This window comes from Pan paniscus, chromosome 8 (assembly GCF_029289425.2).
Source record: "Pan paniscus chromosome 8, NHGRI_mPanPan1-v2.0_pri, whole genome shotgun sequence".
Lineage (NCBI taxonomy): Eukaryota > Metazoa > Chordata > Mammalia > Primates > Hominidae > Pan > Pan paniscus.
This window is the reverse complement of record NC_073257.2, coordinates 26,315,463-26,338,310: the sequence shown is the minus strand read 5'-3', so window position 1 is coordinate 26,338,310 and position 22,848 is coordinate 26,315,463. Positions and strand designations below refer to the sequence as shown.

At 44.4% G+C, this 22,848-nt stretch overlaps 1 protein-coding gene across 12 annotated transcripts in view; it reads left to right on the top strand.

Annotated features, from left to right (window-relative positions):
* Positions 1-22,848, top strand: part of FRMD4A (FERM domain containing 4A) — a 688,283-nt gene that overhangs the window by 515,059 nt on the left and 150,376 nt on the right. For all 12 annotated transcript variants that reach the window (XM_034930005.4, XM_034930006.4, XM_055092430.2 and 9 more), the window contains 2 exons: positions 7,991-8,085; positions 22,354-22,446. In XM_034930005.4, the coding sequence (XP_034785896.2) occupies positions 7,991-8,085; positions 22,354-22,446 (188 nt within the window). The remainder of the gene's footprint in view (positions 1-7,990; positions 8,086-22,353; positions 22,447-22,848) is intronic.

The window sequence follows — 22,848 nt, the reverse complement described above, 5'->3', positions numbered from 1 at the left end:
CTCCTGGCCTCAGGTGATCTGCCCACCTCGGCTTCCCAAAGTCCTGGGATTATAGGCGTGAGCCACCGTGCCTGGCCACACATGGAATTTTTTAAATAATTTATGATTAGGATCTGAAATAATGAATACAAGTAACATTCCATGCCAGGCATATTCTAAGTACTTCATATAGATCAGACTAATTTATTTAATTCTCAAAACAGCCTTGTGACCTGGGTATAGTCATTATCCTCATTTAATAGCTGAGAGGAAACTGAGGCACAGAGAGGTTTAGTAACTTACCTGAAATTATATAAGAAAGACAGGATATATTAACTGACTAGATTCAAGAGATCATGAAGGATGCAGATGGTGTTCAAGTTTTTTCGAATGGGTGAATAACACTCTTAGGAAGTCAGGATCGTTTGTAGGAAAGGAAGAAGCTAAATTTAATAATAACATAAGGAATAAAGGCTGGGTGCATTGGGTCACACTTGTCATCCCAGCACTTTGGGAAGCCAAAGAAAAAGGGTCACTTGAGGCCAGGAGTTCAAGACCAGCCTGGGCAACATAGAAAGAATCCATCTTTACAAAAAAAAAATTTTTTTAATTAGCCAGCCATGGTGGTACATACCTGTAGTCCCCCCCTACTCAGGAGACTGAAGCTGGAGGATCACTGATCCCAGGAGTTGGAGGCTGCAGTGAGATATTATGGCACCACTGCACTCCAGCCTGGGCAACAGAGTAAGTCCCTGTCTCTAAAAACAATAATAATAATAACATAAATAATATCTTAGTATAGGAATTCTTTTTATCTACAGTAGTTCATCATTGTACAGATGAGAAAACTGAGGCCCAGAGAGCTTGCATAATTTGTCTAAGATCATCTATCTGGATAGACACATGTCAAGTTTAAGTTGGTGGCATAATATATAAGTGATGGTAAATACCAGGCTAGCATTTAGAGCTTGATACTGTATGTAGTATAGTATACTGTGGAATATAGTATTCTGTGAGGAATTGGTGAGGTGCCGGGTGCTACCTCATCCTTGAATTCCTTTCCCCAGAATTTACCTGAAGGGCTCATGGAAGTCACCTGAAAGGATGTTGTCATGTGGGTGTGTGTATTAGTCTGTTCTCATGCTGCTAATAAAGACATACCTGAGACTGGGTAATTTATAAACAAAAGAGGTTTAGTGAACTCACAGTTCCACATGGCCTCACAATCATGGCGGAAGGCAAAGGAGAAGCAAAGGCACATCTTACATGGCGGCAGGCAAGAGAGCTTGTGCAGGGGAACTCCCGTTTATAAAACCATCAGATCTTGTGAGACTTATTCATTACCATCAGAATAGATGGGGGAACCACACCCATGATTCAGTTATCTCCACCTGGCCTTGCCCTTGACACCTGGGGATTATTACAATTCAAGGTGAGATTTGGATGGGGACACAGCCAAACCATATCTGTGTGCCCAGAGCGCTTTACAGCCCTGCAACACGTTAAGTGCTGTTTTGATCATTCTAGTTGGTCGTGTCCTGCCTGGAAGAAGCAGGCCAGGAAGTAGTCAGGACCTGATCTGGAACCCTGTAATATGCTGGGAATGTGAACAGTTCCCACTGGAATCATCCAGTGTTCTCAAGAACTCAGATCTGGGTGCTGGAGCCACAAAGCACTGACTGAGAGCTCCTCTCCTTTCTTCCCTAAGTATTTAGAACCAGTGCTTTCCTTTCCTTGCTAAAGCACATGGCTGAAGCCCAGGTTTCTAAGCCCAGTTGGTGTTGGAAGGACTGTCCTATTAGCTCTGTGAGTGGTGCCACTGAGAAGTATATGTTAAGGAGGGATGTTTGCAAGGAGATTTTATCTGTCAGGTATCAGGAGAAATAAAAGCTAAGAGGGACAATGGAAAAAGAGTTTGAGATACAAAAAGAAAAGAGAGAAACTATTTGAGTGAACAAAGTTAATTATGGGCTAAGAGAAAGCCAGTCTTAGATGTAATGACCTCTTAGGGCCAGGACGGCTGATGGCCCACAAGAGGCTAATTCTGACAAACCCAGGGAGCACAGGGCTGCCTTGCTCGCTTGGCCTCTGGGCTCCTGCCCAGGTTGTCCAATAGAATGCGATTGGGCTACAAGCTGCCTTTCTGGCCTTGCTCCCAGTCCGATCCCTGCAAAGCTCCACAAATGTTTACAGCACCAGTAATTGGCAAATTATACTCAGCGGGATTCTGTAAACATCCCTTCAAAGCACATAAGAGCAGATTGCTTTCTGCTTGCCCAGCAACTTTCTCTGAAGGAGTTTAAGAAACTTTCAGAACAATGTAGTATATTAATCACTGTCACATCAGCAGGGGATATTGTCTTCATTTGCAAGATCAGGAAATCAAGGGGCTGATGCCACAAATTGTTTTAAATCAACTATACAGAAAATAGAAGACTCAGTGCCTGAATCAATCAGGATAGGCTAGGTTATGCTGCAATGACAAACAACCCCCAATGTCTCTGTGACTTAAACAGTGAAACAATGATGTGTATTTCTCACTCTCACTACATGCCCATCCATCAACTCTCACTCTCATTGACAGAGCAGCCACCTTCTGGGCTGTTGCCAGTCACCATGACAGCAGAAAAAATGTGTGTGGCTTTAAAAGCAGCTAAGAGTCAGGAGTTGTAACCTCTACATCTTCTGGGATCTATTTTCTCCCTCTTCACGGCCTTTATTTCTCCATTTGTAAATTGCAAGTAATAAATGTAGGCTTTTCTTCCTGGAAATTGATACATATGGTCTATAATAACTGTTGTGTAAAGTAATGGGACTGAACTTTTAAATTTTTTAACAAAAGATATAAATCCAGATAGGTACAATTGTTGAAAAAGTTTATTTGAAAAGATGAAGTTTGTTCCAGCCAGGCAGCTACTGCTCAGAGCCTTTTCCTTGACTTCAGTTTATGAGTCACCAAGAAAACTTGTTTTCTTATTGTAGTGTGACAGGCTAAATCAGAGAGACATATCACCATGGTAAGGCAAAAACTCAGTCTCCAGAAGGCTTCCATGGTGGTATCCATTACTCTGGTGAATTCTTCAGTGTGTTAAGCCATCTCTTTATTCTGCAGACTCAGAAACCTGATTTTTCATTCTCAGGGGAAGACTCACATTAACCAGGTTGAAAGTACTGATGTATAAATCCATAATGTCAGTGCACTGGTTTCAAGTGAGTCATGTAGCCCTCACTCAGCCAGGGCCCTTGAGGCATGATCCTTAGGCTCTCACCCTGGAAGCAGGGTCAACAGAGGTAGAGTGGCGGAGGGATTACACATGTGGGCTTTGAAACTATCAGACCTCCTTTCCCCCTTTTTCCTTTTTTTTTAATTGTGTCAAAATATATGTAACATCAAACACCATTTTAACCATTTTCGTATGTGCAATTCAGTGGCATCAAATGCATACACAATGTCATGTAACAATCACTAATATTTCCAACACTTTTTCATCATCCAGTACAGAAATGCTGTAACCATTAAGCAATAACCCCCCATCTGCCACCACCTCAGCCCGTGACAACCTCTATTCTATTGTCTCTATGAATTTGCCTGTTTAATTACCTCATCTAAGTGCAATCATACAATATTTGTCTTTTTGTGTCTGGCTTCTTTCACTTAGCATAATGTCTTCAGGTTCCATCCACGTCAGGATTTCATTCCTTTTTAGGGCGAAATAATATTCCATGCTGTGTATCTCAACCTTGTTTTGAATCCCAGCTTGGCTGTGAGACCCAGGACAGCCTGCCTGGTATCTCTCAGTCTCAGAATCTTCTTTGGCAAAAGAATGATAATCTCTATTCTGGATGATAATGAGTTCATATATGAGGGACATATCCAGGATGTAGGTGTTCCTTGGGAGGCATGGAATTAGGAGAGTTCAATGTAACATGATCAGCTAAAGTAACCCCAGGCCTCCATTTCTGCCACATAAAAGGCCTTACCACCCGGTAAGGGACCCAAATATTCAACACCTATTGGCTAAGATCACGTTTGCTTCCTGGGTTCATCTCCCTTCCCCAACTGCCCCTCCCACACTGCCTCCACTCACCCCCTTCCATTCAGGCCCAATCATTCTATGGAGTGATGAATATATGTTCTAGATAAACTATGCCAGCACTGGGAATCATTCTTTCTCTTTCTGGGCAAACTTATGTATCTCTGATCAAATCTGTTGAGATGTAGGCTTTAAAGTTTAGCTCTCTTTTTTTTCTCTCTCTCTTTCTTTCTCTTGCTCTCTGTTTCTCTCTCTCTTTCTTTCTTTTTTTTCTCTCTCTCTTTCCCTTTCTTTTTTTTTTTTTGAAACAGGGTCTCACTCTATTGCCCAGGCTGGAGTGCAGTGGCATGATCATAGCTCACTGCAGCCTCAATTTCCTGGACTCAAGCAATCCTCCGGTCTGAGCTTCCTGAATAGCTAGGACTAGTCCCAAGTGCATGCCATCATGCCTGGCTAATTTTTAAATTTTTTTTTTGTAGAGATGGGGTCTTGCTATATTGCCTCTGGGCTTAAAGGATCCTCCTGCCTCAGCCTCCCAAAGTGCTGGGATTATAAGCAAGAGCCGCTGTGCCCAGCCTTAAAGTTAAAATCTCAAAAAGAACGAAATCTTATTTTTATTGTTTTCAAGTTTGTACCAGACCTCTCATCATAATCCCCAAGAACCCACAATAATTACTTTGTAGTCACACTTCATTTTATGAAACTGGGTTGACCAGGCATAATCACCCATTCCTCCTCCTCCATCTCTGTTCACTAGACTTGACTTTAAGTGACTTTTGGCATTTGAAAAAAAAATCAAATCCATTCTCGAGCACAGGAAGATTTATCACCAGTGAAAACGCGTTGACAAATCTGACACAAGCCTCAAGGGCAAACCCAAAAGATTATCAAAAATGTTTAAAGAAATGGCAAGCATCAGAGAAATACAGTGACTACTTTGAAAGCGGTAGCAATCATTTGGACAGGTAAATTATATCACAGACTGTCCCTAACCTATGATGGTCTGACTTATGACTTTTCTACTTTACACTGGTGCAAAAGCAATGCACTTTTAGTAGAAACTGTACTTCCAATTTTGAATGTTGATCTTTTCCCAGGCTAGCAGTATGCGGTACAATATGCTCTGGCAGCGCTGCTCAGCCATACAGTCACAAGAGTAAACAACTGATAGTCTACAGTGTACTGAATTCAATAAAGTACATGAGCCATTCAACACTCTATGATAAAACAGGCTTGACATTAGATGATTTTGCCCAACTGTAGGCCAGTGGCAGTGTTTAGAGCACCTTTAAGGTAGGCTAGGCTAAGCTGTGATGTTTGGTGGGTACGGTGTATTAAATGTATTTTCGATTTACAATATTTTCAACTTCCAATGAGCTTACCACGATGTAGCCCCATCATAATTCGAGGAGCATATGTATATTGCAATTTATTTATTTTTATTTTGAGACAGTCTCGCTCTGTTGCCAAGGCTGGAGTGCAGTGACGTGATCTCTACTCACTGCAACCTCCACCTCCCAGGTTCAAGAGCTCTGCCTCAGCCTCCCGAGAGCTGGAATTACAGGCACACGCCACCACGCCTGGCTAATTGTTTTATTTTTAGTAGAGACAGGGTTTTGCCATGTTGGCCAGGCTGGTCTCAAACTCCTGACCTCACGCAATCTGCCCACCTCGGCCTCCCAAAGTGTTGGGATTACAGGCGTGAGCCATGGCGCCCGGCCACTACCTTGCAATTTAAAAAGCAGCCACACTACCTCATAGTCACAAGTGATCCAGCAAAGCCTTTGTTACTGGGCAGCCGAATACTTCCTGGGGGTGGAGCTAGTGCTGGCCACAGCCCATGGCAAACACAGCATTTACCGGAAGCTTCAAGAGCGCCCATCTTGCATTCTACTTCGTAATTCATCAGCGACCTTCTGAGATGTGCCACGTTTACTCCACTGCATTCTCGCAGAGTAGACGTTCCACCAGGAGTGAAGGAGGGTCTGACGTATCACCTTGAATTCCCTGTTGGTTATAGAGATTGCTTTTTCACTTTTTCAAAATTCAGTATGAATGGAAGTATAGACTATGAGGTGGTATTGATTTATCACGTTGGGTTCTCCTGTCCATTCCTGTTTGCTGGGGAGGAAGCTTCAAACCCATTCTTTCAGTTTCAGTGGTTTTCATCAGTGAATTGATGGTCATCTAGGCCCTGAGGCTGCCACCCAGGAGCCCAGGAGTGAGACAGAAAAGGGTGGAGCATCTTCTTTGGCTTTTTAAACTTAGCGCTAGCTCTTACTCCGTGTCCCTGTTAAAAGTCTAAGGTCCCTATGGGCCTGTGCTGCACCTTGCTTATTTTTCTGTCTCCTACAGCATGTGGGCAGTGCCCTGTACATAGTAGGCATTCAATAAATAAATGTCTGTTGTATTAAACAGTCATTTCAATATCAGGGTGCCAGCATGGTTAGCTCCTGGTGAGGGCCACCTTTGCATTTTGGCCCCACATGGCAGAGAGAGGAAGCAGGCTCTCTGGTGTCTCTTCTTATAAGGACACGAATCCCATCTTGGGGGCCCCACCCTCATAAACTCATTTAAACCTAATTGTCTCCCAAAGGTCCCATTTCCAAATACCACTGGATGTCAGAGCTTTAATGCATGCATTTTGGGGAGATATAATTCAGTCCATGGCAGTACCCAAAAAGTGAAATAAGAAACCAACTTTCGGCCAGGTGCAGTGGCTGATGCCTGTAATCCCAACACTGGGAGGCCGAGGCAGGCAGATCACGAGGTCAAGAGATCGAGACCATCCTGGCCAACATGGTGAAACCCTGTCTCTACTAAAAATACAAAAATTCATTGGGCATAGTGGCGCGCACCTGTAGTCCCAGCTACTCGGGAGGCTGAGGCAAGAGAATCACTTGAACCCAGGAGGCAGAGGTTGCAATGAGCCAAGATCGCACTACTGCACACCAGCCTGGTGACAGAGCGAGACTCCATCTCAAAAAAAAAAAAAAACCAACAGATAATGAAATAACTTTCCTAATATCTGGTGAGTGTGCTTGGAATGGAGTAATTTTCATAGAGGCAATGTATTTTCAAATGCATGACCTGGAAGCTAGTTTAGAAATAACTCTTCTGTTCCGGCCCTGTATCCCCATCAGACAGCCTTTCCTCCCTCCCCCACTTCAGTGCCTGGTGTTCTGTGGTCATTTCAGTAGTAACAGACCAAGGTGAATAACATGTTAACAATACAAACATCTACCATGACTTTATGCCTAACGCTCTGGTGTGCTTCTTTAGACTGGCAGATACCTTTTTTTTTTTTTTTGAGGCCGAGTCTCACTCTGTCACCCAGGCTGGAGTGCAGCGGCGTGATCTTGGCTCACTGCAACCTCTGCCTTGCAGTTTCAAGCGATTCTCCTTCCTCAGCCTCCCAAGTAGCTGGGATTACTAAAAATACAAAAATTAGCCAGGTGTGGTGGCGCACGTCTGTAATCACAGCACTTTGGGAGGCTAAGGCAGGTGGATCACTTGAAGCCAGGAGTTAGAGACCAGCCTGGCCAACATAGTGAAACCCCATCTTTCCTAAAACCAAAAAAAAAAAAAAAAGCCATGCGTGGTGGCATATGCCTATAATCCCAGAGGCTGAGGCATGAGAATCGCTTGAACCCGGGAGGCAGAGGTTGCAGTGAGCGAAGATCATGCCACTGCACTCCAGCCTGGATGACAGAGCGAGACTCCATCTCAATTAAAAAAAAAAAAAAAAACCCTTCTAGGAAACAAAACAGAAGGTCTCTATCTGTTGATGACCCTTGACTTGGCTGTGTGCTCATCAGTGTCATTGTCTATTTGTTTGGGTTTATAAAAATCATTTGCTTCAAAATACTTGAGCTTTGTGACATTTCATTGAAAAAATAATGGAAACCTGAGATTGCATATTTTAGGAAAAGCAGTCTCTCATCACTTACCCTTCTTCCATTGTATTCTTCTTGCAGCCCAAGCTGTTGGCCAAGGAGCTTCTTGACCTTGTGGCTTCTCACTTCAATCTGAAGGAAAAGGAGTACTTTGGAATAGCATTCACAGATGAAACGTAAGTACTGCCTTGAGCCCTCACAGCCCGAAGGGGGGGTCAGTGCAGAACCTGACACTGCTCCACTCCAGCTGTTAGCAGCGAAATCAGCTGCAGACCACTTGGGTCCCATGGTCTGGGGTCAGTCCAAGTTCATCATCTGAATTTCAAAGGCCTTGTGGTCATGCCTGGTACAGCCAAAGGATATAATTAGGGTGATGCTAATATTATAAAATTATTAGGTAAACTAGTTCTTCTAATCAAGCAGGTTTGTGTTCAGACTGAAATGTTTATTTTTTTTTAAGTGGATCTATGTGAGTTTGTTTTCTATTTAAGTTAAATGAAAACTTCTGGAAATGAAACATTTCTCTCTACTGTTGGGATAACAATAACAGGAAGTGAATTTGATGATAAATTCAAAATGAAAATAACCTGTGCAGTTTCAGTGTCTAAACTGAAATAAAGCGACTATGAAAATAAAAAATTCAGATCACTGATCTGATGAGAAGAATATTTGCTTTCAAGGGTCTTTTCAGTTTGGCTCTATAAAGTGGTGTTGTGTAATACAAGTAAGGAAAATCTTTACTAAAATTTCCATTTTCTTTTTAAGGTACTGTTATCAAAAGAGTATACTGAATACCTGTATAGATTTCTAGATAAAAATGAGCTATTCTAAGAAAATAGTTCATAATTCTCTTTCCTCTGTGCACACACGTACAGTCACAAACACACACACAGACTCTCTCTCTCTGTCTTCCAGATCTTCAGAATTACAGAGATAATTTCCTAAACTACTAATAGATCAGTGTTAGGTTAGTGGCCAGGCAAGACAGTACAGGGGAGCCGAGGCCCTGGGAATCAGGTGGTGCCACTGAAGCAAGAACAGGTGGGCATCAACATGGGCCAGTGAGAGAGGCAACCAGATGTCCCTGCACATGGCTACACTTGGCCTTGGTGAGATGCAAGTGGAAGGGGTGGTCCTATGACTTATTATCCAAATTGAGACACTGAACAAAAGGGGGTGTCGTTGGGACTGTCTTGGGCAAACTGGACCATCTGGTCACCCTGTAAATCAGGGACATTTCAGGCTGTGGTGTGTTCAGAGAGCAGGCAGCAGGAGCAAAGCCACATCTTCCTCAAGAAAGCTGGGAGGAGCAAGGTGGGCCCCTCATCCTGGAGCCTGCAGGGAACTGGAATGCAGGTGGGAGTGGCCGTCGGTGGGCAGGAGGAATTGCAGGCAGGGCCAAGTAAGCCCAGCTGGGAAAGGTTCAGGGCTATGCGGGGAAGGACCCAGCACTGCAAATTTTTAAAAAGTTTTTAAACAAATGCACATGTACAACAATTACTTTTACAAATGTAGATTATTCTCTCCCCTTTCTCCTGAGAATCACTGTAAACCACTTAAATTGCTGTTGAGACTATTTTCACTAATCAGAAGGAAACCCTAAGTTTCAATTAATCATAGCCCCATTGTTCACATTTCCCACGTAAGTTTACTAAAAGATCCCGTGAACTCTAGAGGAGGCCTGATTAGGCTTCCCTTTTGAATAAACAAGAATTGAAAAACGAACGTGTGATCCTGGGCTGAAGGGGAAGATGATGTGAGTCTGCAGAACATTTCAGATCACTGCCCTAACAGCACTGACTGGCAGGAATCGGACCTAGGTAGAAAGTCACTCTTCTCCCAGGGGGGTTGAGAGCACCAAAACCACATGTCACAGCAGGGGGTGCACACACCCAAGTTCAGCTTCCCCATCCAGCTAAGCTGGTACACTCCATGTCTGAGTTCTCCTGGCTCTCTGTGCTGACCAGGAAAGCATGTGCGTGCATGCGTGTGTGCGTGCGTGTGTGCGTGCGTAGAAGCCAGGCTGGATAAAAGTGTCTTGCCCCCTCTAGTAGTGGAGCTGGCTTCGTGGAGGCTCTGTGGGGGGCAGTGATGAAGAGGAGTGAGCCATCCTTCTGGCATGATCCAGAGAAAGTGCAGCCATTTCCATCACCTGCCCCGGAGTCTAGGTGGGAGGGTCTCTCCAGCCACAGAAGGAGTGGCGGCCAGCCAGCTGGAGGTCACTAGAAAACCACTGGAGCTGGCAAAAGATTTCTGAAAAAGAACTAGCAGATGTGCCTGGTGCACCAGGGGAAAGGGCAGGTGTCAGGAGCCCAGAGGAGGTGAAGAGCTGGCTCCTGCAAGGTTGGGCAGTGGTGAGGCCATGACTCAAGGGCTGTCAGTCCTGGCGGTACAATGCCAGGGCCAACAGACATTGGGAGTGCTTCTTTGTTCATCTGAACTTTTCTCCTTTTCCTGGTAGGAAAGAAGAACAAAAGCTGCCCCTGCAAAATAGTGCCCTTGGGTGTTCACCTGCTCTGGCTTGGTGATTCCTAGGTAGTAAGCACTAGCCTTACAGTACTACATCCCCTGGCCTTGCTCTGTATCATGGGACACTACAGCAAAATTGTTTTATAACCGTGTTTTCTAATTCTGCATGTGTATTGTGAGCATGTGTGTGTCTGTGCTTTATACAGGTGCTACACTGTGTGTTTTACAGTAAAATGCAATCATAGTTCCATTCTTTATGACAGCCTGTGGTGTATCACATGTATTTGTCTATTTCCTAATGCAAATAAAACAAGGCTATCACGTGGAAAGCACTTATAAACTGTGAAGTGCCGTACAAGTGCAAGATACTCTTACCAGCAGCATGATTGTTCCTGAGAGTAGAATTTCTAATAGTAGGCTGAGCATGGTGGCTCACACCTGTAATCCCAGCACTTTGGGAGGCTGAGGTGGACAGATCACTTGAGGTCAGGAGTTCGAGACCAGCCTGGCCAACATGGTGAAACCCCGTCTCTACTAAAAATACAAAAATCAGTCAGGCATGGTGGCATGTGCCCATAATCCTAGCTGTTTGGGAGGCTGAGGCAGAAGAATCACTTGAACCCGGGAGGCAGAGGTTGCAGTGAGCCGAGAGGGTGCCACTGCACTCCACCCTGAGCAACAGAGTAAAACACTGTCTCCAAAAAAAAAAAAAAAAAAAAAGAATTTCTAAATAATAGAATGTGTGACTCTAGGTCATATATTGTCAGAGACTCTTTCAGAATTAACTGCTGTTGACATTTTGTGGGATCTAGATGAAACTGGAGAAAATATATATAAAGCAGAATGTAGACAGGAAATTGGAAATTTCTCTAAGCTTCTCTCACTCCATAAGTTGTATTCATTAATAAAGCATCTAAGTCACAGTGTAAGAACTTCTGCCCAAGAATGTTTAATATTGTTAGCAATCAACAGTTTTGCAGCATTAATGCTAAGTCTGCTTTCTTTTTTTTTAATCTTTTAACTTTAGTTTTGAAATAGACTTAAAGAAGAATTGCAAACATATTAGAGTTCCTTTATACCCTTCACCCAACTTCAACAAATGTCAACATCTTGCAAACGACGTGACTTTCATCAAAACTAAGAAATGAACATTGGCATTATATTACTAACTAAACTACAGACTTGATTCAGATTTCCCCAATTTTTTAGGAGTGCTCTCTTCTGTACAGGATTCGTTTGCATCTGGCCTCCTTTTATTTTTACTAACTCTGTCCTCAGAAAAAGAGATACAGGTGGTCATCTATATAAATTATCTGAATCGTGGTGATACATGCAAACAAAGACATTTTGGCAGCCTTTAATACATCCTGAAACTAACCAAGAGCCAGTTATAAATCCAATGTTAAAATAATTATTGGCCGGGCGCGGTGGCTCACACCTGTAATCCCAGCACTTTGGGAGGCCGAGGTGGGCAGATCATGATGTCAGGAGATCGAGACCATCCTGGCTAACACGGTGAAACCCCACCTCTACTAAAAATACAAAAAATCATCCGGGTATGGTGTCACACGCCTGTAATCCCAGCTACTTGGGAGGCTGTGGCAGGAGAATCACCTGAACCCAGGAGGCAGAGATTGCAGTGAGCCGAGGTCATGCCACTGCACTCCAGCCTGGGCAACAGAGCGAGACTCCATCTCAAAAAATAAAAAAAAGTATTTATATTTTGCTAGAGTTAGGGATCTCAACCTTAGTTACACTTTGGAATTACCTGGGACACTTTATAAAATACCAATGCCTGGGACCTACCCCCAGAAATTCCAGTTGAATCAGCTTGGGTGTGACCTCAGCTTCTCAGTTGATTCTAGCGTGCAGGCGAATTTGAAAACCCCTGTGCTAGACAGCGGGCATGTTGCAGTATTTCCTGTGCTCTCTCCCTCCAGAGCAAAGAAGAAAAGCTGATTCTACTTCAGCGTTGAATGTTGGGGTCTAGCAACGACTCATCCCAGGGGCCTATAAAGTTACAGACCATCTCCCTTCTAGCTTCCATTCCTAACAGTAGGAGAACCAGCTTGGAAGTTCAGGTTTAATGTTTCCAGGTGTACAAATAGGGTAACTGAGATTTTCATTTATCAAACACTGGCATCCATCCCTTAGAGAAACTCATTTTTACATTTTTTTTTGAAATATTTCTATCGCTGTTTTAAGACTCAAATTTCATTTTTTTTTAATGTGAGCTGAGTGCAGTGGCTCATGCCTATAATTTCAGCAGTTTGGGAGTCCAAAGTGGGAGGATCCCTTGAAGCCAGGAGGAGTTCAAGACCAGCCTGGGCAATAGCAAGACCCCCATCTCTACCACAAAACAAACAAAAAAAAAACTGTGGCTCACACCTGTAATCCCAACACTTTGGGAGGCTGAGGTGGGCAGAAAACTTGAGGTCAGGAGTTCGAGATCACCCTGGCAACATGGCAAAACCCTGTCTCCACTAAAAATACAGAAATTAAGTGGGTGTGGTGGTACATGCTTGTAATTCCAGCTACTTAGGAGGCTGACACACGAGCGTTGCTTGAACCCAGGAGGTGGAGGTTGCAGTGAGCCAAGATCACGCCACGTACTCCAGCCTGGGTGACAGAGTGAGAATCTGTCTCAAAAAAAAAAAAAAAATTAAAAATTAGCCAGGCATGGTGGTGCACACTTGTAGTCCCAACTACTCAGGAGGCTGAGGCAGGAGGATCACTTGAGCCCAGGAGTTCAAGACTGCAGTGAGCTATTATTGCACCACTGCACTCCAGCCCTGGTGACAGAGTGAGACCTCGTCTCAACAACAAAACTAATTAAAATCAAGAAGTAGCTTGTGAGCCAGGGGGTGGGGTGGGAATGGAAGATCCCGTTATCAGAAGCTATAGCCTATAACTAACCAACTTTTAGGCTATTCAGCAGAAACAGTCAAACACACCCAAGTTGAAGTAATGATTGTCATAATCTATTTAAATTTTAATTTGAATCTCCTGTCATAAATTTTAAGAATTGCTTGTTGAATGCTGTAAATAAGTATCTTTTGTGGTTGATTTTTTTGGGGTTTTTTTCTTAAGAAAAAAAAAGCCTTTAAAAAGTGTTTAGAAATTTGAGGAAGAAAGAGAAGAAACTTGGTTAGCCATTACTCCAAATTTAAAAGACAGGTATAATTAGAATTTATTTTCACATACCAATTAATAATATGGGCTGGGCTTGAGACTCACACCTGTAATCCCAACACGTTGGGAGGCTAAGGCGGGAGACTTGCTTGAGCCCAAGTATTCAAGGCTGCAGCAAGCTATGATTGCACCACTGCTCTCCTGCCTGGGCAACAGAGCAAGACCCCATCTCTTAAAGAAAAAAAAAAGAAAGAAAAGAAAACGAGTAGCTTTTAACCTCTGATTTCATCACACCCCCTTTGAAATTTGAAGTTATATTCCCTTTCCTTCATAAAAGTTTACATACAAAATAAATTTTTGCTTACATTTTACAGCACTCACAGACACCCTGCGGCCAGGATGTTAGTTTAAGAACCTAGACAGTAAACAATTAAGGATCTTTTCTTTCAGCAGACTGTATCCTAATTAATTGAATTGCCTGATTGGTGCTGTCTGGGGAGTCTGATTTACCCAAACTATTAAGGTTAAAATGGCCTGGCCGGGCACGGTGGCTCACACCTGTAATCCTAACACTTTGGGAGGCCGAGGTAGGCAGATCACAAGGTCAAGAGATCAAGACCATCCTGGCCAACATGGTGAAACCCCATCTCTAGTAAAAATAAAAAAATAAAAAAAAAGAATTAGCTGGGTGTGGTGGCAGGCACCTGTAATCCCAACTAGTTGGGAGGCTGAGGCAGGAGAATTGCTTGAACCCGGGAAGCGGGAGATTGCAGTGAGCCAAGATCATGCCACTGAACTCCAGCCTGGCGACAGAGCGAGACTCCGTCTCAACAAAAAAAAAGAAAGGAAGGAAGGAAGGAAGGAAGGAAGGAAGGAAGGAAGGAAGGAAGGAAGGAAGGAAGAAAGAAAGAAAGAAAGAAAGAAAAAGTCCTGACTCATTGAAGATGCATCTTTAGAACCACTGCCAGGAATGCTGGTGCACGGGAGCGAGCTCGGGTCTGTGCTGTCCTCAGGTCCTCGCGTTTGTTTCAACTGTGACTGGCATCGGCTGGGGCCTCTGAAAAGGGTTCAGTCATTCAGCATTCCTGGCCACAAGCTTATCTACAATTTAAAAATAAACAAAATAGAAAAGCAATTTTCCAGTTGCAGAAGAAACAACCACAAGACACAGCTCTGGGAAAGCAATTTATTTGGAAATAGGTTTGGGATTTCCACGTATTATCTGCTGGACGGTGAGAGAGGAGAAAGTCAGTGGCTGCAGCCTCCGTGCCTGGCTTGTAATAACTGCTTCTGGGAACGCGGCATTCGGTGTTCATTAGCACCTCTCAGACAACCCATGCTGTGTTGTCGGAAACAACGGCAAACATACAACAGTACCTTATATTTAGTGACCAGAGAAGTGCTTGAGCATATCTCTTTCTGTGTGCAGCTAAGATAAACAAAAAGAACGGTGCCCTCCAAGGAAAGCTTAGGGATGCGGCTTTCTCCCTCCTTTCCTTCCCAATGCAAATGACCGGAGGGAGCTGGGAACCTGGCACAGGTGAGCAGAGTGAATTCTTAATATGGAGACTGTTTGCTTAGGATGGGAGCTGTGTCTACACAGCAGTCCCTGAACCTACAAGAATATGGATCTGTGGGGCATATTGTGAAGCTGCTGTATTCATTCTCTTAACAAATATTTATTTAGCATCTGCTCTTAACCACTGGAGATCCAGAAAGCACTGGCCCTTGACTCCTTGTTGAGCTTGTGTTTGTAGATTAGGAAGTAATTCACAAAACGTGGTGTAGAAGCTGCTAGAAAAGAAAATTGGGGGCTGGGTATGGTGGCTCATGCCTGCCATCCCAGTGCTTTGGGAGGCTGAGGTGGGAAGATTGCTTGAGGCCAGAAGTTTGAGGCCAACCTGGGCATCATGGCAAAACCCCTACTTTACAAAAAAAAATTTGTTTAATTAGCCAGGAGTGGTGGTGTGCACCTGTAGTCCCAGCTATTCAGGAGTCTGAGATGGGAAGATCACTTGAGCCCAGGGGTTCAAGGCTGCAGCGAGCTATGACTGCACCATTGCACTCCAGCCTGGGCAACAGAAAGAGACTCTGTCTCTAAAAAATAAAACATTTTTAAAAAGAAAATTTGGAATAGGCTTACTAAAACATAGTGGAGACAACAATTTATCCTGGGCTGGAGAGCCCATGATTTAGTAATCTGGTTTCCCCAGTATATACCCTACTTTAACCTTCCTGTATTATTAAAGGTTTATAGTGAAATCAGTATCACTGGTCTGTCCCTTTTTTTTTTTTTTTTGAGATGGAATCTTGTTGTGTCACCCAGGCTGGGGTGCAGTGGTGCCATCTCGGCTCACTGCGAACTCTGTCTCCCAGGTTCAAGTGATTCTCATGCCTCAGCCTCCTAAGTAGCTGGGATTACAGGCATCCGCCACCACACCCAGCTAATTTTTTGTATTTTTAGTAGAGACGGGGTTTCACCATGTTAGCCAGGCTGGTCTCGAACTCCTGGCTTCAGGTAATCAGCGCACCTTGACCTCCCAAAGTGCCTGGTCTGTCCTTGATGAACACACATACTATAAGACAAGGATACTAAATATATCAACATTCTTCCATTTGAAGAGCTCCTCTCCTCCCCTCCATCCAGCAACATCTATAAGCATTTCATACACTTGGCCACGTGTGGTGACTAACACCTGTAATCCCAGCACTTTGGAAGGCTGAAGTAGGAGGATTGCTTGAAGCCAGGAGTTTGAGACCAGCCCGGACAACAAAGCGAGACACTGTCTCTACCAAGAAAACAAAAACAAAAAAACACTTTTTTTTAAATTACCCAAGTGCAATGGTATGTGCCAGTAGTTCCAGCTATTCCAGAGGCTGAGGCAGAAGGATCGCTTGAGCCCAGCAGTTCAAGCCTGCAGTGAGCTATGATTGCACCACTGCACTCCAGCCTGGGCAACAGAGTGAGACCCTGTCTCTAAATAGATAAACATATAAGAACTTCATCTCTTGCTTTGGATTTCTGTAGAAACTCATTCCATATGAAATTGCCTGTCTACAATAAAAACATCTAGAAGCTGGGCAGTGTCATTCTCCCCCTGGGTCTGGAAAGTGACGGATTCAGATAGACTTATCACACACCTGCATCCACCAGTAACTATAAACAAAGCTCTCCCTGAGGCCATCTCTATTGAAGGTGCCAACACTTGAACCAAAAATCTATTTGTTTTATATGTAGAAGCTAAAAGCAATATCTTAAATGAATGCGTCCAATTTCTATTGCCCGGAAGCAATTGCATATTTATTACTGACCTGACAGTTTGACCTACTGCAACCATAAACCAAATGAGCATTATCTTGCTCAGCTTTAAAGATAGTTATCAGTCACATAATAACAAAAATACTCTGAGTGGCTGCTGGGATGCTTTTTTTTTTTTTTGCATTATTATTGGCAAAGGCAATGAAGTGCATTCTCAAATGAAAAATCAATGAGAATCATGAAAACCAAGCTATCAGGCATCTCTTAGTTAAACTGTATTAAGGAAATGCTTCTTTACGACTTTGTGTCCCATTCCATCCTAATGCAAAAGAAACATAAAAGGTTTGAGGGAGGCACTTGATGTCAGGACTGTAAAAGGTTAAATAGGAAAGCAAAAGCCTTTAGCAGTGTGGAATTCTTGACCCTGTAGAGTACAGGAAATGTGACTTCGAGATGAGCAGAAAACAACATTGTAACAAGTGCTCCAGCCAAAAGTGGTGGCCCCAGAATTATGGTTTCCAGTTTGCTTTTTAATCCATCTTTCAGTTTTTGCCCAAATAGTGGGCAGTTTTCATAAGGGTCTTGGATAAGTCACATGTCCCTTCAGTCTGCCTTTATAAGCAGCCTTCATTGAGAGACTTTTACGAGCCTTTAAAGTGGAGGCAGCTGACCTCCTTCCTTCAGAGAATCCGAGGACTCCAGGTTTGGGAAAGTCTGCCTCTCCATTAGCCACTGGAGCCACGCAAGGCCACGCATCGTGATCCCCTCATGGGATTGGAGTGGACGAGTTCAAGCAGGGGAAGTGGAGGAAGGAAAGTCATTTGTTCTCAGCGGCCAACTATTCCATGTAGGATCATGTAGGGGTCATTCCAGCTTCCATGTTCTCTTTGCTTCCTGACTATTTTTTTTTTTTTTGAGACAGGGCCCCACTCTGTTGTCAGTTGAGACAGGGCCCCACTCTGTTGTCAGGCTGAAGTGCAGTGGTGCAATCTCGGCTCACTGCAACCTCTGCCTCCCAGGTTCAAGCGATTCTCCTGCCTCAGCCTCCCAAGTAGCTGGGACTACAGGCACGTGCCACCACCACTGGCTAATTTTTGTATTTTTGGTAGAGATGGGGTTTCAGCATGTTGGCCAGGATGGTCTCGATCTCCTGACCTCGTGATCCACCCGCCATGGCCTCCCAAAGTGCTGGGATTACAGGCGTGAGCCACTGTACCTGGCCCATTTACTTACCTTCCTTTCTAGTCTATTTAATTGCTTGATAAATGTTAAACCAATAGATGGCCGGGAACAAAGGAATTGCCAGTCAGATTCATTGCTTAAAAAGTCATTCTTTTAGACAGTTTAATGTGGGGAATAAAGTTTTCTAGAGGGGGAATCCATCTGTCTGTTTGTCCTCTGTGGATGAAGAATTGGCAGTGCGTAAACCCAACAGACTGGAATCCAAATGACATCTGTCTGTGTCCCTTCATGCGACATGTCCCCACCTTGAAGTTCATCACATGTGAATGGTGACCCCCAGGGACGTAAGTCTAATCTCTTGCAGTGTGTGTGGTCACTCATATGCCAGTGGAGTGGTATGAGGATATCTCAAGCCTGGACCATTGACTAATCTTGAATATTCCACAAATGGAATATTCTCTCTCTGTCTCTCTCAGGTCCTCCTTATTCTTTGAGCTGGTGGCCAGAGAAAAATCACTGTATTTTTGTATCATTCCAGTCTGTGGGTGATTGAAAGCCTTGTCTTGTGAGAATAATGAAAAGGTTATTCCCATCAGACTGTTTATCATAAAATATGGTAAGACAAAAGATGAATATTTAAGCCTACATTGTCATTGGATGGCTTGCTCTTGCAGGCAGTCATTCAAATCAATGAGCAAATACTTCTTTTGAGCACCTAACAGTTGCTACACACTGTGCTAGGTTCTGGGGGATAATTTCTATAAATGTTGAAAACTGATCGTTGAGAGATAGGTCATGTTTTTTGTTTGTTTGTTTTGTTTTTTGTTTGTCTCGCTCTGTCACCCAGGCTGGGGTGCAGTAGTGCCATCTCAGCTCACTGCAACCTTTGCCTCCTGGTTTCAAGCAATTCTTCTGCCTCAGCCTCTTGAGTAGCTGGGATTACAGACATGTGCCACCACACCTGGCTAATTTTTGTACTTTTTTTTAGTAGAGATGGGGTTTCCCCATGTTGGTCAGGCTGGTCTCGAACTCCTGACCTCGTGATCCGCCTGCCTCAGCCTCCCAAAGTGCTGGGATTTCAGGTGTGAGCTACCTCACCCAGGCCAGGTCATATTTTTAAAAAATAACTAATTGTACAAGATTATGCCAAATGCCTTGAAGAAGACACAAACCAGAAGCCCTGGAGAAGTTTGAAAGAAACCCCAGACTTAGGCAATCAAGGAAGACTTCACTAAAAGTAAGACTTGAACTCAGCCTTGCACAATGGCTAAACATTCAGATAAAGGGATGGAGAGACAGTTCTCCAGTTCCAAGGAGGAGAGGCAGCATGAGTGAAGGCCAGGCGCATGCCATACACATGGTGTACTCGCAGGAGGCTGAGCCCCAAGAGAAGACCCACAGAGTTCGGGGCATTTTCAGAGGCAGGAAGGAAGTGGTTGCAGCTTGAGATAATTTGTCTGACACCTTCCAGTTGACCAGACATGCACACTTTCTCCTCATGAGGTAGATCTCGTGGCATTTTCCAGATATAAAAAGTCAACTGGTGCTGGGCACAGTCATTCACCTCTGTCATCCCAGGACTTTGGGAGGCCGAGGCAGGTGGATTGCCTGAGTTCAGGAGTTTGTCACCAGCCTGGGCAACATGGTGAAACCCTGTCTCTACTAAAATACAGAAAAATAGCTGGGCATGGCGGCCTGCGCCTGTAGTCCCAGCTACTCAGGAGGCTGAGACAGGAGAATTACTTGAACCCGGAGGGCGGAGGTTGCAATGAGACTAGATCACACCACTGCACTCCAGCCTGGGCAACAGAGCAAGACTCCATCTAAAAAATAAAAATAAATTTTAAAAAGTCAGCTGGGGAAAATGAATGCATGGAGAGCAAGTTCTGTAGACTGCGAAGTGCAGAAATGGGTGAGCCCCTAGGGTGGGTGCTGTAAGGGTCGGAGGAGGACCCCCCCATCCCACCTGGTGTGTGGTGTGGGAAGACTTTCTGGAGCGGAGACATGAGAGCTGAGTCCTGCAGGATGGGCCGGACCTCACTGGGGAAGAAGGAAGGGAAGGGCCTACTGGGACGAAGGAACAGCATGAGCTAAGGAACAGAAGTTGGAAATATCATGGTACCTGTGGGGCATTATCAGGCATGGGCAGAGATGACATTGGCACCCAGGCCTTCTGTTTCCTGATCTTGTGTTCTAGTCAGAACAGAATTTATCCCAGCTTTCTGGAAGAAGTTGCTCCTGTTATTTTACTTACAATACTCTCTTCCATTTATTTATTTATTTATGAGACGGAGTCTCACTCTGTCACCCAGGCTGGAGTGCAGTGGCGCCATCTCGGCTCACTGCAAGCTCCACCTCCCAGGTTCATGTCATTCTCCTGCTTCAGCCTCCTGAGTAGCTGGGACTACAGGCGCCTGCCACTATGCCCTGCTAATTTTTCGTATTTTTTAGTAGAGACAGGGTTTCACCGTGTTAGCCAGGATGGTCTCCATCTCCTGACCTCGTGATCTGTCTGCCTTGGCCTCCCAAAGTGCGGGGATTACAGGCTTGAGCCACCACGCCCGGCCTATTTATTTATTTTTTCTTGAGACAGAGTCTCTGTCGCCTAGGCTAGAGTGCAATGGCGCGATCTCAGCTCACTGCAACCTCCATCTCCCGGGTTCAAGCGATTCTCCTACCTCAGCCTCCCGAGTAGCTGGGATTATAGGCACCTGCCACCACGTCCAGCTAATTTTTTGTATTTTTAGTAGAGACAGGGTTTCACCATGTTGGCCAGGCTGATACCAAACTCCAGACCTCAAGTGATCCGCTCGCCTTCGCCTCCCAAAGTGCTGGGATTACAGGCGTGAGCCACTGAGCCCAACCCTTTCATTAATTTTTTTTACTTTTCCTATATTCAGAGCAAGGTAATAAAAAGATAAAGTTAATGGAATTTTTTTATCCAACTGGAGATTCTTAGAAAGAGGAAAAACAGGCCAAAGTTCTTCAGGTGGTCACTATTCTAAGGCAGATCCAAAAGTCTTCCGTATAGCCACAGGTATGGGCTTTGTGGAGGGGGATTTTTTTTTTTCTTGTGTGAAAGGTGCAGTTTGAGTGAAGCCTCAAAAAGGAGTTGGAAGTCACTTGTGTGTTTTCTCTCTTTCCTTTGTTGGAGGTTTAAGCATGTGCTGAGAGGAACAAGCGTTTTTAGACAATGATGCAGACATATTTTGTTTCTCATTATCCACAGTCTTTTGCACACATGCCACACAGCATTAGCTACGGGGGAAATGCAGTGGGGTCAGTTGGGTCTGTTCCATGTGACTTTACTCCATAAAGTGATTATAGGACTGTCTTCTCCAGGATGATGGGCTGACATTGGACACAGAGAGGAGGGAAAGGAAAGAGAGGATTCTTCAGCTTGGTTATTCCTTGACTTTGCCCCACTCTTCCAAGACCAGCCTCCGAGACGTGGCCCCCAGGGCTCTCCCTAGCCTCATGGCTTTCCACTCACAGGACACTAAGACCCTGGGGTCCTCCCTCACCCCGGAGCCTTTGCACGGGCTGGTCTTTCTGCCTGGAAAGTGGTTCCCCTCTGAGAATCTCTTGCCTCAGACTTCCAAAGTGCTGGGAGTAAAGGCATGAGCCACTGCCCCTGGCGGTAAGTTTAACGTTTTCAGACACTGTGTATGATTTGCTTTTCACTCCAGCAAGATGTCGTGAGGATTGCTAACATGTTCTCAAGTGTGCTTTCAGTCCTTCAGGAAAAAAGGCAGCTGGGAGTGTGGTAGAAAGGCGGTTCAGGACAAGAAGGAGAGTTCTGATTACATTTTCGTTTCAGTGTTTCCCTGGGAAACAGCAGGTCTCAATCCCTTTGCTTTCCAGTTCCTATTCTTCCCCTCACACCACACAGTATCCACTGCTGACTCGGTATCCCCTACCTAATCCCAATGGGTTCTTCGATACTGAAAAGCTAGTAATAAGGTGAAGGTGGCCGGGCACAGTGGCTCACGCCTGTAATCCCAGCACTTTGGGAGGCCGAGGTGGGCGGATCACCTGAGGTCAGTAGTTTGAGACCAGCCTGACCAACATGGTGAAACCCCATCTCTACCAAAAATACAAAAATTAGCCGGGCATGGTGGCTCATGCTTATAGTCCCAGCTACTCAGGAGGCTGAGGCAGGGAATCGCTTAAACTCAGGAGGCGGAGGTTGCAGTGAGCCAAGATCATGCCACTGCACTCCAGCCTGGGTGACAGAGCAAGACTTTGTCTCAAAAAAATAAAAACTAAAAAAAAATTAAAAATAAGGTGAAGGTTCAAATTTATCTAAGATCCAGCACGTTCTGCTTCATATATACCTTCAACCCCAAAAAAACTTCTGCAAAATGCAAACCCCTAACCAATTTGTCTCTATTTTCTTCAGGGGACACTTAAACTGGCTTCAGCTAGATCGAAGAGTATTGGAACATGACTTCCCTAAAAAGTCAGGACCCGTGGTTTTATACTTTTGTGTCAGGTATGTACACCTGGTGTCTATACTTTTGCTTCTTTGTGTTTTTTATCAGAGAAATCTGGGAGGGCAGAGTGATTCCAAGGAAAGAGAGCTCAAGTTTGTCTTGGTTCATTGCCAGGGATAAAGGTTGTAGTAGAGCTGCATGCCTCATAGATGGAAAGGCGGGGTGCGAGGGTGCAGGGTGTGCCTGTGAGTGTGCAAGGACGTGTGTATTATGCATTTGCACTAGGATGCTTGTGTGGAATGACGAGAAAAACTTTTTTCTGCACTTTTGGGGAGGGTCACATATCTCAAACAATGAGTATCTTATAGCACAGGCCGTGGGATTCTTTTTTGGGGGCAATTTGAAACTACATAATAAAAGCCTTTGTATTCTTTCCTTTTAGAGGGGATGCCACTTGAATA